At 45.2% G+C, this 15,000-nt stretch overlaps 1 protein-coding gene across 1 annotated transcript in view; it reads right to left on the bottom strand.

The window, feature by feature from the left end:
- The window catches only part of nkain4 (sodium/potassium transporting ATPase interacting 4), a 53,356-nt gene that overhangs the window by 2,213 nt on the left and 36,143 nt on the right, over positions 1-15,000 (bottom strand). The window contains exons 5-6 of the mRNA XM_080764397.1: positions 12,914-12,974; positions 4,673-4,757 (exon numbers count right to left, since the gene is read on the bottom strand). Coding sequence (XP_080620523.1) covers positions 4,673-4,757; positions 12,914-12,974 — 146 coding nt within the window. The remainder of the gene's footprint in view (positions 1-4,672; positions 4,758-12,913; positions 12,975-15,000) is intronic.

Genomic DNA, 15,000 nt, shown 5'->3' with positions numbered 1-15,000 from the left:
ATAAAATACATGCCCAGGACCCCCCCGGGGTTAATGTGTGCTGGCCTGTTCCAGCCAAGATTCCACCTCAGTCCGGAACTTCTCTTTGGGGCTGTTCGTCGGGGGCGGGACAGCGGCGCTCTATGGAGCGGCCGGATGGGAACCGTAAGGTTCCCGGTTCGAGCCGATACCGATTATGTCCGATCTGATCTTATACAGAGAATCACAATAAAAACAATCCTATCAGCCCAATAGGAGCTTGGCCCAAAGTCTGTTTTGGGTAAAAGTATTCAATCGATATATAAATAGCATATACTCTTTTCCAAGTGTCTGTTTTCATAACTGAATGACTACTGAATGAGTTTATTTTTTGTTGGTGAAAACCGATTATAATCTGTATTATTTTGAGAGCGTTCCGATACCGATATATGGCATTTTTATGGCCGATTCCCACCGATTAATCGTGCATCCCTACTCTGAACGCCTAATTGCTCCCGATGTGCAGGTCGGTGCCTTGCATGCAGGTGTCTTCCGCCATCGGTGTGTGAATGTGTCCAAGAGAGGCACCGACGAGCGAGTCGCCGTGCAGAGTGTTGCCAAGTATATACCTGAGCCGTTGGAGGTAATGTCCCGACAGAATGGAAAGTACGAGCAGGTGAGACGGTGTCATTACTTCCTGGTACAAGTGCTTTAAAACCCTGTAAGCCCCAACGATGCTTTTCGTCAACACAAAAAAAATCCTGTTCTTTTTTCACATAAACATCATTATTGTTGTTCATTGTTTAGTCTTGCAATGCCATTGGTCATGATATTTGCATATAAATACCCCCCCACAGAGGCAGACACTTCAAAATCTCTGGACAATTTTAACCTATGACCTTTGACCTTTAACTTTGTTAAAAGTAATTCAAATGCCTGTAATATATATATATTTTGTGATCATTAGAATGTGTAGAACATGTTTTATTTATTATTGTGAAATATATCCCCCAAATGTAAATAATTATTTTATTTTATTATTTATATATTTCTTTACATAATTTCCTCTAATAAGTCCTAGTAGTACTTAATATAGTGCCTAAAGTCCTATACTTAATGGCACTACTGGTTGCCGACGGCCAGGTGGAAGATCTTACGTGTGACAGTACAAACTGATCTCCAAAACATGTCCGTTGAGTTTAACTTTGCTTTATTTTCTGCAGTCATTTTCCTATATAACATACAGATAAAATAATAAGAAAGAAACTGTAACAAACACAGGCGACCAGCCCAGTGGAAAACTGTTAGCCTCTGCCGTCTGCCACTGGCAACACCTGTGCCTGATCAGGAGCCTGGTTAAATACCTGGGCTGGCTTTGACATTGACCAAGCTGCAGTGACATTGTCAATCAGGAAAACATTAGGTCATAATGGCTCTTACAAGTACAAAGTAGTAGTAAGATTGAAATCTATTTTTTGCAAGTAGAAATATATCCGGGTCTTACAGGGTTATTAAAGTTAAGATATCCCCATGATCATCAGGTACTATGATTATACTAGTAGGAAGATTGTTGTGAATTATATCCATGCTGTCAGAATGGCAGCCTCTGGTGGACATTTCCCATACCCTGCACCCACAATCACACAGGTGCTTTCCACAATCACCACTCAACTCATTGACCAATCACAGTTTAGGTGTGCCCTATATAAGCCATCACTCACTCCACAGCCCCCACTCAGTCTCCAGCCTTCACACAGGCCACATGCAGAACCTGCTCTCACTGGTCCTCATTCACAACGGCGTTTACGCTCATAACGTTACGTAACGTGAGCGTTTATGTGGATTCCCACATTAATTTGGAATTCATGGAAATGGCCGTGAACTTGAAGCTCACGTTGGTTGGTCGGAAACTCCGCAAAATCCTACGGGACGTCTTTAGGTGGCGGAGGAATCTACGGATTTATTCAGAAGGCTTTAGTCTTCATGCTGAATCAATAAATAGTTCCCAAATCTCAGATAAAATATGTAGGCATGTCCCCCCAACATTGGTCAGCACATAAAAAAATGATATATGATATATAAAAGCCGAGTGCACTTGTATGCCTAAATGCATGCATTCTAGGCAAGTTAGCCTAGAGTCCCATACAGAAACTGCCCCTGCAAGCCCGACACCTTTTTATTTATTTATTAGGATATTTCTAGCATGCGCGATTGCGCTTCTCACTTGACAGCTTTCTACTCGCAGTGCAGCGCTGCATGTTAAAAAACAAACTCACAATTATAATAATAACATACACTTATCTGCATTCTGCACTGTACGAATCCAACGTTGTTTAGTGTAGTAATGCCGCCACATTATTGCATCAGCACGTGCAATTCGGACAGTATAGTAAGCCAGCTCACCTTAATTCATTATAATATGGGCAACTGTAGGCTGCAGGCTACTACATTGACCTCATCATGAGATCAATCAAGTTTGGTGACAAATGTCCCGCGAATCATTTTAATATGACGACATCATGCAATGAACCTGCACTTAGGCTGACAAAGAGGATCTTTAAAAAAAAACATTTTTCACCCGGGTCACCCCTGTGTCAATCATCTCGGGTACAAAGAGGATCTGCCAAAGAGGATAGGCTACCCGCCGTATATGGTTGAACATTTAAATAGCTATAGCCTATGGCTATGCCTATGTGTCCATGATCAGAACAAATCTATTCTCCACATGGCAGCAGACATGTCTGCAGATGACAGTGAGATGATATTAATCTATTCCACGCATGAATCAATGCAGCTCTGATTTAAAAAAGTATCGGATATCTCTTTACTTCTGCAGGCGAGTGTGCAATTGTTCTTTCTTTTTTTTATAACCCTGCAGTGCATTCATCAGTAAGGGCTTTTATCATTGTCGTACGTAACGTAACAGTACAAATTAACTTCTTTCTCATTATGTGAAAGTAATTATAACATCAGTTAACTTATTAACGTTCTGACAACAAGGAGTGAAGCAATGCGTTCCAAGTTGGCAAGCTTCGTTTATAATTATATACATATAACTCGCGCTGTTTGCTTGTAGATCTGTCAGTGCAGAGACCCTCCTGTCAAAATTAACTGCTCTACAAGCTCATCGCGCTGTTGTATATAATTTAAAGTTTGGGAATCCTCTGTGATGACGTATTTCGAGATTTCCTGTTGCCTTATATGGTGTAGAATGGGCGTGGATGTTCCAACTAACCAGGCGACACCAGGCGAATCGCTTGGGAAAATGCGGAAAGGATACACTCAGCGATCCGCACAAATGAAGTGATTACACCAGCTTCTCTGAATAACACGTCCTCTCAACGTAGCTTGATCGGACGGATAAATACGATTTCTGTTTACGCCACCGTTACACTGTGGCGTATTTCTTTTTGGTGAATGAGGACCACTGAGTACACCACAACACCACTCACTTCTCTACAGCAGTGTCCTGCATGACAAACCTAAGCCTTTGTTCCCCTGTACTGTATTGACTTTAATATATTGTTTGTATACAACATGTTGATGTTGACTATTTTGCCATAACCCAATTGGTTCAGATGTTCTAGTCACTAGTGTCAAATGCCCAGTGTGTGCTAATTTGTAGGCTACCTGTTTATACCAATCCATCCATTCTGTTGACATACAGTATGTTGTTCTGAGGTATATTTCTTTTACGTGTCATATTATATTGTCATTCGTATGGTACTTTCCTGTTTGAATACTAGTTGCTAATGTATTCCTTTGTTTGCTCTGTCTGTAGAAACCACGGTTTCATGGAGAAATAAACCTGCTATTGTCGAAATATACTTTGGTGTCACAAACCGCCTCTTTGATCGGAGAACCTTGGGTGGTCAGATCCACCTACTAACACAACCAGCAGAGAATATTTATTAAATATGTTTTTCTAGCTGGGTTGTTCAGTATATTTATTATTAGGAGCCATGTGTGGATGCACTGCCACGTCCATTATGTTTTGGAAGGGTGACTAATGACCATGCCATGTTGTCTTGTCTTGTCGTACGTTTGTCTTGTTTTTGTTTTAAAACTTGATTCAGGTTATGTGGTTTGTATCAGTGTCGTTTCCATGTTAGCATAGGACTATGCAACTTTTTATTTTATTTTCTTATTTTTATTTTATGCTACCACAATATTTTGTGTATGGACTCAACATTTTGTTATCTTTGATATGTTTCACATGGGTGTGTCACATATGCTGTCATTTAATTTACTGTATACCCTGAATCTTGAATAAACAAAACAGTGAAAAAGAAATATATATATGTTTTTCTAAAAAGTGTGCAGAAAGTGTTAAAATTATGTTTTAATGTGGCCACACCCACCAGTTAATTAGGGGGCGCGTTCAGAAATAGCGCACTGTGCAATGCAAACTAATAGGCGAGTGCGTTCCGGTGCGGTATTTCCGAACGCGCCCTAGGTATGCCTGGTTTTCACCATAGCACCATCCACCTGAAGTTAAGCCACGCCCACAGCTGTTGTGGTGTATTTCGTATTTCGACAGGGAAGACATATTTGAATATTCTAACCACACCTGGGGGTCTATTAGAATAATGTTAACTCCATAGACGAATACAAAACACCTGGGCGTCTATTAGAGTAATGTTAACTCCATAGACACATACAAAACACCTGAGAGTCTATTAGAGTAATGTTAAGATGGTGTCACATTACTTACTGGTACATGGGCTTTAAGAGAAGATGAGATGGTTTCTCATTGACATGGTAGAGTGGGAATGGGTCAAATCCACCAATGAAATCAACTGAAAAATAAAACAAATGGAATCAAACACAAAATAATTATGAAGGAAATGAAACACAAAATTAACAAACAACATTAATGAAAAACTTAAAAGGACAACAAACAAGAACAACAACTGAACAAAACAAATGTGTGGATTAAATGGTGTAAGGAATGCTTTGACGTGAGTGGATGGAATGTATGCGGATGGAATGGAGCGGAGGTGATGTGAGGCGAGGCTGTGTGTGTTTCTCTCGGTTTCATGTCATTATTCCGAACTCTCAATATTCCGACCTTCCATAATTCCGAACTAATAATATCCCTTTCGCGGGGCAGCAGTGGTTCGAACCGGGTTACCCCAGAGTTAGTGACGAAGTGTCCTTGAGCAAGACTCTGAACCCCTAATTGCTCCCGATGTGCAGGTTGGTGCCTTGCATGGTTTCCTCCGGCATTGGTGTGTGAATGTGTGTGCATGGGTGAATGTAATGCACAATCTCTGTAATGTGCCTTGGATAATGGCGCTATATAAATGAACAAATTATCTATCCCTAACCTCCGTTTTAACCGGTCACGTAGGTCGCTAACCCTAACCTCAGTCTTAACCGTCCACATAGATCAATAACCCTAACCTCAGTCTTAACAGTTATTCAGTACGGTCTGGATCAGTTTGAACTGAGAGCCATGACTACCAAGCACAACTGAAACTACATCAGTCCGCTAAAGATTGAATAGAATAAAATGACTCACTGGCGCCGATTCATAAACCACAGATCACTTGAGCACAGTCCACAATGCTCTGCTGTATTTTACAGTGAAAGCATTATTAAACAAATGCTTCTTGTTTGGTTCCTGCACCAAATTAAGCATCTTTTGATTTATTCTTGTGATCAATAATGAGACCCAGTTAGAGTATGATGTTCCAATATATAACTTTCTGTGTCTGTTTGCAGCCATGACTGCCACCAGACACAAAACACAAAGAAACCGTCCACCAGATCACCCCAAAATATCCAACCTACAAGCTCACAGCGCTTGAAGCTCTGCATGCTATTTTCACCACTTCAGTGCGACACAGAGCATGTGAGTGGAGTGGAATGGGGAGCGGAGCGGCAGGAGTTTGAATCGAGTGTGGAGCAGGTTTCAAAAATGCGTCAGAGCGTCTTCGTAGTGAATGAAAACATTTGTAAATCCTCAATTCTGCGTGTGAATTGTAAATCTTCATTTGGCATTCCTTTTTCCTGTTGAATCATTTTGAAACAACTTTTTTATGATATTTTTTTTACAAATGTATTGTCCTAGTATCCACAAAAAACGTGTAACTTGTAAGTTGGCATTTAAATACATGTGTTATGATTTTTACAAATATATGACAATTTGTAAAAAATAATTTATACTTGCAGGCACATTTATCAAAAAATATAATTTGTAAATCATCAACTGTGTGTCAATTGTTCCCACTGCATTTGTGGATTTTCTCAATGCATTTGTGACACCAGCATGCGGTAAAAATGTCTCAAAAAGGTGATTGGCTGCCTTGTTGCTAGGCTGCCTCTAGAGGGACGGCGAAGTGAATTTACCGGCCCATGGGCCGACCGGCCGACCCGGTGGCTCATGGGTCGTCCGGTCGGCCCATGGGTCGGCGGCATGAGGCAATTCTGGCGAGTGAGGCTGCCCCAAACTAGAGCTGCTTTCTTTGTGCACGGTCAGAGAATACAGTACTCTACGCACGGACCCTCTCATTATCCTTAGACTGTCAATTTGTCTGCCTATTGTTTCGTTACAGAACTGCAGACTCACTCCTACGCTTTACGACGTAATTTGAAGAAGACTCAGCTTTTCAGACTCCACCTCAGCCCTAGTAGCACTCGACACAGAGAGATATGACCGCCTATCACAAAGACAGTGGTCGTTTGTGGTAGTTTATGTTACGTTTGGGCTTTGTGTGTGTGTGTGTGTGTGTGTGTGTGTGTGTGTGTGTGTGTGTGTGTGTGTGTGTGTGTGTGTGTGTGTGTGTGTGTGTGCGCGTGCGTGCGTGCGTGCGTGCGTGCGTGCGTGCGTGCGTGCGTGCGTGCGTGCGTGCGTGCGTGCGTGCGTGTGTGTGTGTGTGCGTGCGTGCGTGCGTGCGTGTGTGTGTGTGTGTGCTTGTCTGAGCATGGAAATAACATTTTTCACCACCAAGTGTCACTGTTGCGCATCCTAGCACGCAGGCAGGCCAGGGAGGAGGGCTTGTACTACAGTACAGTACAGTACTACAGCACAAGTACAGTACAGCAGCACTTTTTTCTCCATGATGCATAATTATTCTAACTTTGTTCTTTTGTAAATGAACACAACTCTGACAAATGGAACCAAATGGAGCACAAGTAGACCACAAATAGCATGCTGCGTTTTGGTAAGAAACAGATTGGAGTAATCAACACAGTGAGATGAACAGGTGTGGTAAAACCCTCCCGTCCTGGCTGTGCTTCTCGCTAAACTAACCTGGTACAGTGAGCCCATGAAGGCCTGCTCTTAAAACACCCATTGTTTTTAAGTCTTGCAAGCCGAGGCCAAGACAAATCTGTGCGGAAAACAAGGGAAACAACACGACATGGCAGCTTTTCACTGGATGTAATTATTCAGCAGATTTTCTCTGATCCCGCTCCGCGGCTGAAAAGCCGTTACGACACTTCCCTTCCTCCGCTCGCTCTTTTGTTATTGTAATCAGCCCTTGCAGCGTGCGTGCGCGTGGGTGGGTGCACACACTTCTGCAGTCTCATTTCCACACTCATTTGAAGTGACACAGGCTCCTCTCTCTCTCTCTCTCCCTCCTCTGTGATAATATGTTCATGATAATGGTCTCTTGTACAGTCAGTCAGACACACATGGCTCCTCGGTGCAAAAATAAACAGTGTACACTACCCGACTTTACGATAATAAGGGACAGTATGTTGGGACACGGTGTTGATAAGCTTCATGTGGTGCACAGCAGTGCCAGTCCGCAATGCTTTGCACTCTTCCCACTCCACTATGTCGGAACTATAGTCTAAAACCTGTTACCCGTAAAAAGTCGGTGGCCGCTCCTAGGCTGTTTGAGACGGCATCGCACACGAGCAACCAGCTGCTCCAGCACCCGGAAAACAAACACAAGCACAACGGCGAATGGGAAGAGTGCAAAGCATACAAAGCATCCTCTTTTACAACTTTTACACCGGGGACTGTTTGCTCCACATCTGAAACGGAGAAGCCGAACCATTTGTGTCAGGTAAACTCCTGTCCTCCTGTCAACCGCCCTCCTCCTCTCAGCTGCGAGCAGCATGGAATCCGCCCTCGTTTGAGTAAGGATGCGCTGTGATTGGCCACAATGGCCAGTGCACTTGTGCATTGGCCATTTGGCCAGTGGCCACTCTGAGTGGCAGTCGGTGGGAAATGCTCTCGCCACAGAATTTACTAATATTCCGGCCATAATAATCATTCTGGGACCCAGCTGTTGGTACGCAGAAGCGCTTCCCGGCGTTTGATTGACAGCGCATAATGAATTTTGATGATGCATGCGCACTGGTGCACCGCCTGTGTGCAGGCCTGCCTATACGTCTATTTTTGTTACATGTGTAGCCTCTAGCAAAGCTTAAATGAACCTCCCGATTTTTAACAATACAGTCATGCCCAAAGACAGTGGCTATGTGTGTGCCAAAGGAAAATCACAAATCTAAAAAAAAAAAAAAAAGAAAACGCTATAACTTTGACTCTGGCTCAAATCCTTTCAAACCAGCACTTGATGTCTCGCCAGCACTTGCCTTCCTGCCCGCTATTGTTTGAAAAACAAAAACAAAAAACACGAGCTTTGTTGCGCGTTCGTTGGAGTAGGGGAGGGCAGCCGTCCCCCCAGTCCCCCCCCCCCCTTCGTTGGAGTAGGGGACGCCAATCGTCCCGTCCCCCCTTCGTTGGAGTAGGGGACGCCAATCGTCCCCCCAGTCCCCCCCCCCTCCCTTAAACAAACACAGTAAAGCTGCCAACTGTCCCGTGCCGCTAGAGAACAAACGGACGGACGTTCCTTCAGAGGTCAGCCCAGAACAAAGTGGAGAGAGGAAACACACTCAGAGGGAAGAGTCAATTAGTTTTGTCTTATGTCGACCTGACCCCCCCAACCCCGCGTCCCCCCGTCCCCCCCAGTCCTCTGTTCCCTCCACAAGATGGTGTATTACCCTCGAGGGATTATACTTAGGGGTGATTGATTATGAAATACTTCCCTTTGAGAGAGAGAGATCAGGTGGGCTGGCTGGTTGGTCGTTTGAGGCTAACCGCTCACAGCTGCTGAAATCTTACTGGCATGTGACCACCATGCTCTTTTAAAACATGCACTCACGTTAGGGTTTAACATTTTCCCGGATTTGGCTCATTTTATTTCCCGGGAATTTGCAGACCTTTTTCCCGGGCTCCGGCGGGAATTCCCGGGAATAAATAAACGACCTCATGTCGAGAGAGAGAGAAACAAATTGTAGCCTACTCATCTTTGTTTGTGTTCCGTTTCACGTTATTGCTGAGTGTCGTGGAAATTTAGGGATAAACATATATAATACTCCAAGTTACAAGTTACAGTCTGGTGCTGTTCGGCGGAGCCAGGCTGGGTTTTCCATACATGAACACGTCATGTAAGTCTTGTCTCCTTACTCGAGTAAAATCCTTATACTCTATAACTCTGACATTTTGTGCTGCCTCATTATTCATTGTTTATGAATTGTCTTTTGAGTATGTGTCCCACAGACTGCCTTTACATGAGTGACGCACACATGCAGGCAAAAGCAAAAAGGGGTATAGAAGCGACAATGTCCATCATGGGGAAAATAAACTCCTCCTCGCTCCGTCGGTAAAACACACACTTCTCACAGAGTGACTGATTAGGCTACTAATGATTGACAGGTGCAGCAGCTTTGGGAGCGTGCCTGAAGATATCTGTTCTGGAGAGAGTGACTCCATGCCCAGCGCAGACAGGAAATTATTCGTTCTCATCAGACATTCATATTTTGCTAAAGTGTAAATAAGCTCTGTATCTGGTTAATTCCGGGAGGATGCAGGAATCACGGGGTCCTGCTGATTTTATCTTGACCGACCGTCCCCGCCTGCAGGTATTTATAAATACCGTCCACGCCGCCAACATTTATGTTGGGTCCCACTGGCTCCCGTTCCCGTTGCAGACCTCGAGTATGATCCATAATTCCATATAAATATCATCAAACACGTTTGAAAATTATGGGAGGGTTCAGATTGGACATTTGACCACTCATATCCTAACGCACGCACGCACACATTCCCACATGAGTGGGTCGAGAATGAGTGTGTCGTCAGCGTTTTGAAGTAAATGTCGTCGTGCACTGACCTGCTTTGCGTCTGTCTGTAACTATTGAGACTAGCGTAAAATACTCACAAGAGTTAAATTATCGTTACGCATCTGAAAGAAGTCTACACAATTAAGAGAATGTAGAAGAATTGTGTTTTTTTTTCTTTTTTCTAAATTTTTATCCCACGATTTTGTAACCCAGTTTTCTTTTCACCCAGTGCCAATTATCTAATGTAATCCTGGGCGCTACACTTCCTCTGCCAACCTGGGGGGGGCAGCGGACTTTTGATCGACTTTTGCCTGTTATCTCTCCTAATGGTACCAACATCAATACAATGGTACCAAAATATTGTTTAGTTTTGGGTCTGAGAGGCTAAATCTCATCAGTGGTCCGTGGCTCAAATATGAATATGGATGCACTGGTATATGGCAAATAAAATATATTTGCATAAAATGTCTGCCAAAAAACAGGGGGATCGACAAGCGTGACTGAAGCCTCTACTTCTTCATCCTTAGAGAGAGAGAGAGAGAGAGAGAGAGAGAGAGAGAGAGAGCAGTACAGTCACATCAGAGCAACCTCCACAGAGAGACAGCTTTAAGCCTGCTATCATCACATACAGGTGGTGTGTGTGTGTGTGTGTGTGTGTGTGTGTGTGTGTGTGTGTGTGTGTGTGTGTGTGTGTGTGTGCGTGTGTGCGTGCGTGCGTGCGTGCCCATCCATGACACAACATCGTCCACTGTTGTGAGAGCCACCGCAGCGGAGCGGGTCTGCCTGAGTTTGAAACCAAAGCATTAGCATGTGGACATGCAGCCTAGCGGAGCGGTCAGGTCTGCCTGCGTTTGAAACCAAAGCATTAAGCATGTGGACACGCAGCCTAGCGGAGCGGTCAGTCTCCCTGAAGTTTGAAACACAGTTCTGGCCCAACTTTAACACATTACTGCCCAGCCCTCTAGGCCAGCGGAAGAATTTACACTGGGGGAAGAAGTATACGCCGGAAGTGTGGAAGGCACGTTACGTCACGCTGCCACTCAAGTGACTACTGGCCAATCACAGCGGATCTTCTCCGGGACTTATCAGACCTGAAAGTGCACTCTGTGACGAACGCTCATGCTTCCGCGGGGCTTCGCAAGGAATCACGGGAGAACTTTGCCCTCCCTTGAGAACATGTAACCTGACGCTGCCAGATGAGGGCGGTATTGGGGAAACATATTCCCCAACACAACACTCATCTGGGATCTCTGACGGAGTTGAGCTGAGTCCAATATCTGCTTCGTACCGAACCAATCAGCGTGAGCTAAGGGCGGGATATGTGCGAAACCGGATGTGAAGCTATACAGACACGTCAATATGATTGGTTGTGTTTGCACGCCCACACGGTGATAGACAGACGGCCCCATCCAATCATCATCTTGAAAAAAAGGAACAGCCCCGTCATCGAATTGGCTCCCGAGATCCCAATTCCAAATAAGCTGTGAAACAAATTTGTGTAGCAAGCTTTTTGGATCTGGCAGCGTCAGGTTAGAGAACATGCGCTCCAGAGCCGGAAAGGGCGTCCACCTTTATATGTCCAATGGTTACTACAATGAGAGGTCTATAGATGCTAGCGGCGGAAGCTAACGGAGGCTAACGTCAGTTTATGCTTCATATCCATTGAGTGTCGTAGTAAATCAGTGTCAAGTAGTGAATTACATTTTTTAAATCCTGTATGATTCCGAGTGTAATTCTATTGTATCCTGTATGATTCTGATTCGACCCCACCATTTATTTTCTGTTTACCAAAGAGCTGGAGAGGCAGAACAAACACTCTATGATTCCTGTCACAATATATAGCCATTTAACACTGACTTCCTTCAACAAAGAAGTACCACATTCACCTACATTAACTAACCAAATGGACCGGTCAGGGTCCATTTGTACCCTCTCTGGAGTTAAATGTCCACCATGAATTTGAACTGTCTGTGTGCATACCAGGAGAGAGAGAGAGAGAGAGGTCATCACTTCAGACCTAACGTTTCCCGGCCACCTGATTGGCCAACCCTCTGTGTGACCCCTGACCCCAGAGAGCCAGTGAGGTCAACGCAGCGCCGCAGCTGGGCCATTCATCAGCGCTGTCTGTCTGTCTGTCTGTCTGTCTCTCTGGTTTCATTCTGTCTGCTTTCTAACTCTTTCATCTCATCTGGTACATCCATCCATCCACCCACCCATCCATCCATCCACACATCCACCCATCCACCCACCCACCCATCCACCCGTTGCCGTTGCCGACAGAAAGTGTACCAGTGTGTGTATAGCTTTCTCAATACTTTGGCACAAAAAGTAAAGGTTGAGTTGTATAATCGTCCCCCAACCCTATTAGCCATCCCCCAACAGCCTGGGACATTGATCAAACAAATGAAAAATGGTGTCTGGGTAAAGAAAAGACAGCCCTCCCCGTGTTCAGGATCAATGTGTGCCTTGTGTCTGTTCGTGTACTATCCTCCACTGGAGGTCAGCCCACCGTTTGTCAACCGGGCACCGCCAGCAGCCTTTTGGGGAGGAGCCTGGGCCAAAACACTCAGTCCACCTCGATGCTTTCATGGCGTGCAATGCATAGACTGACAGTGCCTCACCTTCATGCACAGAGAGAGAGAGAGAGAGCTAAGAGAGAGAGAGATCAGCAGGTGTGGGGGAGGGGGTGTTACTCTGTCCTGCTGTGGTGCTACCATGCTGCCTGTTTCACCTCATCTGTGCAGAGGAGCCTGTGTGTGTGTGTGTGTGTGTGTGTGTGTGTGTGTGTGTGTGTGTGTGTGTGTGTGTGTGTGTGTGTGCGTGCGTTTGTGCGTGAGCGTTGGTGTGTGTGCCGTGTGGTTAAGCAACTCACAGCTGTCCTCTTCCTCAGTGATGGCGCTCACGACGTAACAGGCGTATACAAAGCCCAGGAGCTGTGGACACACACACACACACACACACACACACACACACACACACACACACACACACACACACACACACACACACACACACACACACACACACACACACACACACACACACACACACACATAAAACAGGTTAGAGTTTTCGTAGCAGCAATATATTACTAGCACTACATTAGTTGTGGACTGCGCTGAGCAGACCATCTGCTGTGCAGTAACTGGACACTAGGTGTCACTGTTGAAACGGAGTCTCACTGCACAGCGGGGCCAAGGAGCACATTTACAGCAGGAAGAGACACACGCTGTCAGAAATAAATCCAAGGGGTTGAGGCCACGCATCCAGCTTTAGCAGTTTGCCACCCAGTGTGACGAATCTGATGGCTGGAATTGCACGGCTATTGGTTGCATGTGCTCTGCTGCGATGCATTGTGAGCTTGTAGATCTGCTATTTTCAGAGTGCAACCAAACATAAAATTACGTGTCTTTTAGTTCTACTGGATCTCTTCTCCACTAGTCCCTCCCTGACATTTAGTTCTACTGGATCTCTTCTCCACTAGTCCCTCCCTGACATTTAGTTCTACTGGATCTCTTCTCCACTAGTCCCTCCCTGACATTTAGTTCTACTGGATCTCTTCTCCACTAGTATGTGAGTATGTGTCCTACAGACTGCCTTAACAGAAGTCTACACAATTAGAGAATGTAGAAGAATTGTTATTTTGATCAACGTTTGCCTGTTATCTTTCCTAATGTATACCAACATCAATACATTCCATCGCTATAGTAGATGTTTAAAAATGTATTTTAATAATCAATTCAATTGATTGTTTCCATTAACTGTTGTGCCCCTAGTGGAGGTTTAGAGACATTACAGACAGACGTTCCTTCATGATGTCACAGTGCACGTACCAATCAACATGCACATAGCGGACCGAAATGAGCATCCTGACCTTGTGTGTGTGTGCTCGTGCGTTAAGTCTGCTATTCCTCAGTGATTGAACCAGAACGAACACACACACACACACAGCCTTGGGGGGCAATCACAGGGGTCAGAGCTTGTAGCAAAGAGGGTGAACCCCCCCTAATCATTATAGGGGGGGGGGACCCCCCTAATTAACTGAGAGGAGAGGAGAGGAGAGGAGAGGAGAGGAGAGGAGAGGAGAGGAGAGGAGAGGAGGAAAAACAGAGAAAGGAAAAGATAGACAGAGATGAGGAAATGAGCTGTGGAACCACGGAATGACGCATGTGGCCACACCCCCCGTCAGCACACACACACACACACACACACACACACACACACACACACACACACACACACACACACACACACACACACACACACACACACACACACACACACACACACACACACACACACACACACACACACACACACACACACACACACACACACACAGTCCCACCCATCCCGAAGTTCCAGGGAACAGCAACATTCCAGAGCAATAAAAGCAGAAAACACTGCCTGTGGCAACAACATGTCATGCTCCCGTGTGTGTGTGTGTGTGTGTGTGTGTGTGTGTGTGTGTGTGTGTGTGTGTGTGTGTGTGTGTGTGTGTGTGTGTGAAGGATTGCAGCACATGTTTCTATGTGATAGTTTTCACCATAGGCAGCCTTTATACTTCAGTATGTGTCTTAACCTCCTACAGCAGTGGGTTTCAACCCACTTCATTTCAAGGACCATTATGTATTCGTCATTCAAGCCACGGACCACCATTTGTGACTCTTGGCGGCAAGACTAAGAGTTATTTTTCCCCAAAACGAGTTAAGCTCACCACACACCGGCTGCGACCGTCTGCGGCGCGGCGCGTTGCTGCGCGGCGCCTGGAAAATAGAACTGTGTTCTATCGGCGCGCCGGGCGGCGCGTCGCGGCTTCATTGAAAATAATGGAGGCGGCTGTGTGCGCCGCGCGGCGCCGCGCGGGGGACGCAGCCGGTGTGTGTCGGGCTTAAAATGGACACTTTTTGCAAAAAAATATATGTTAAGATTCAGAAAACTTTCCTGGGGGTCTTTATG

This window comes from Protomyctophum bolini, assembly GCF_963924005.1.
Source record: "Protomyctophum bolini genome assembly, chromosome: 5".
NCBI classification, from domain to species: domain Eukaryota; kingdom Metazoa; phylum Chordata; class Actinopteri; order Myctophiformes; family Myctophidae; genus Protomyctophum; species Protomyctophum bolini.
Note: the sequence above shows the minus strand (reverse complement) of the source record. Positions and strands in the feature narration are given on the sequence as shown.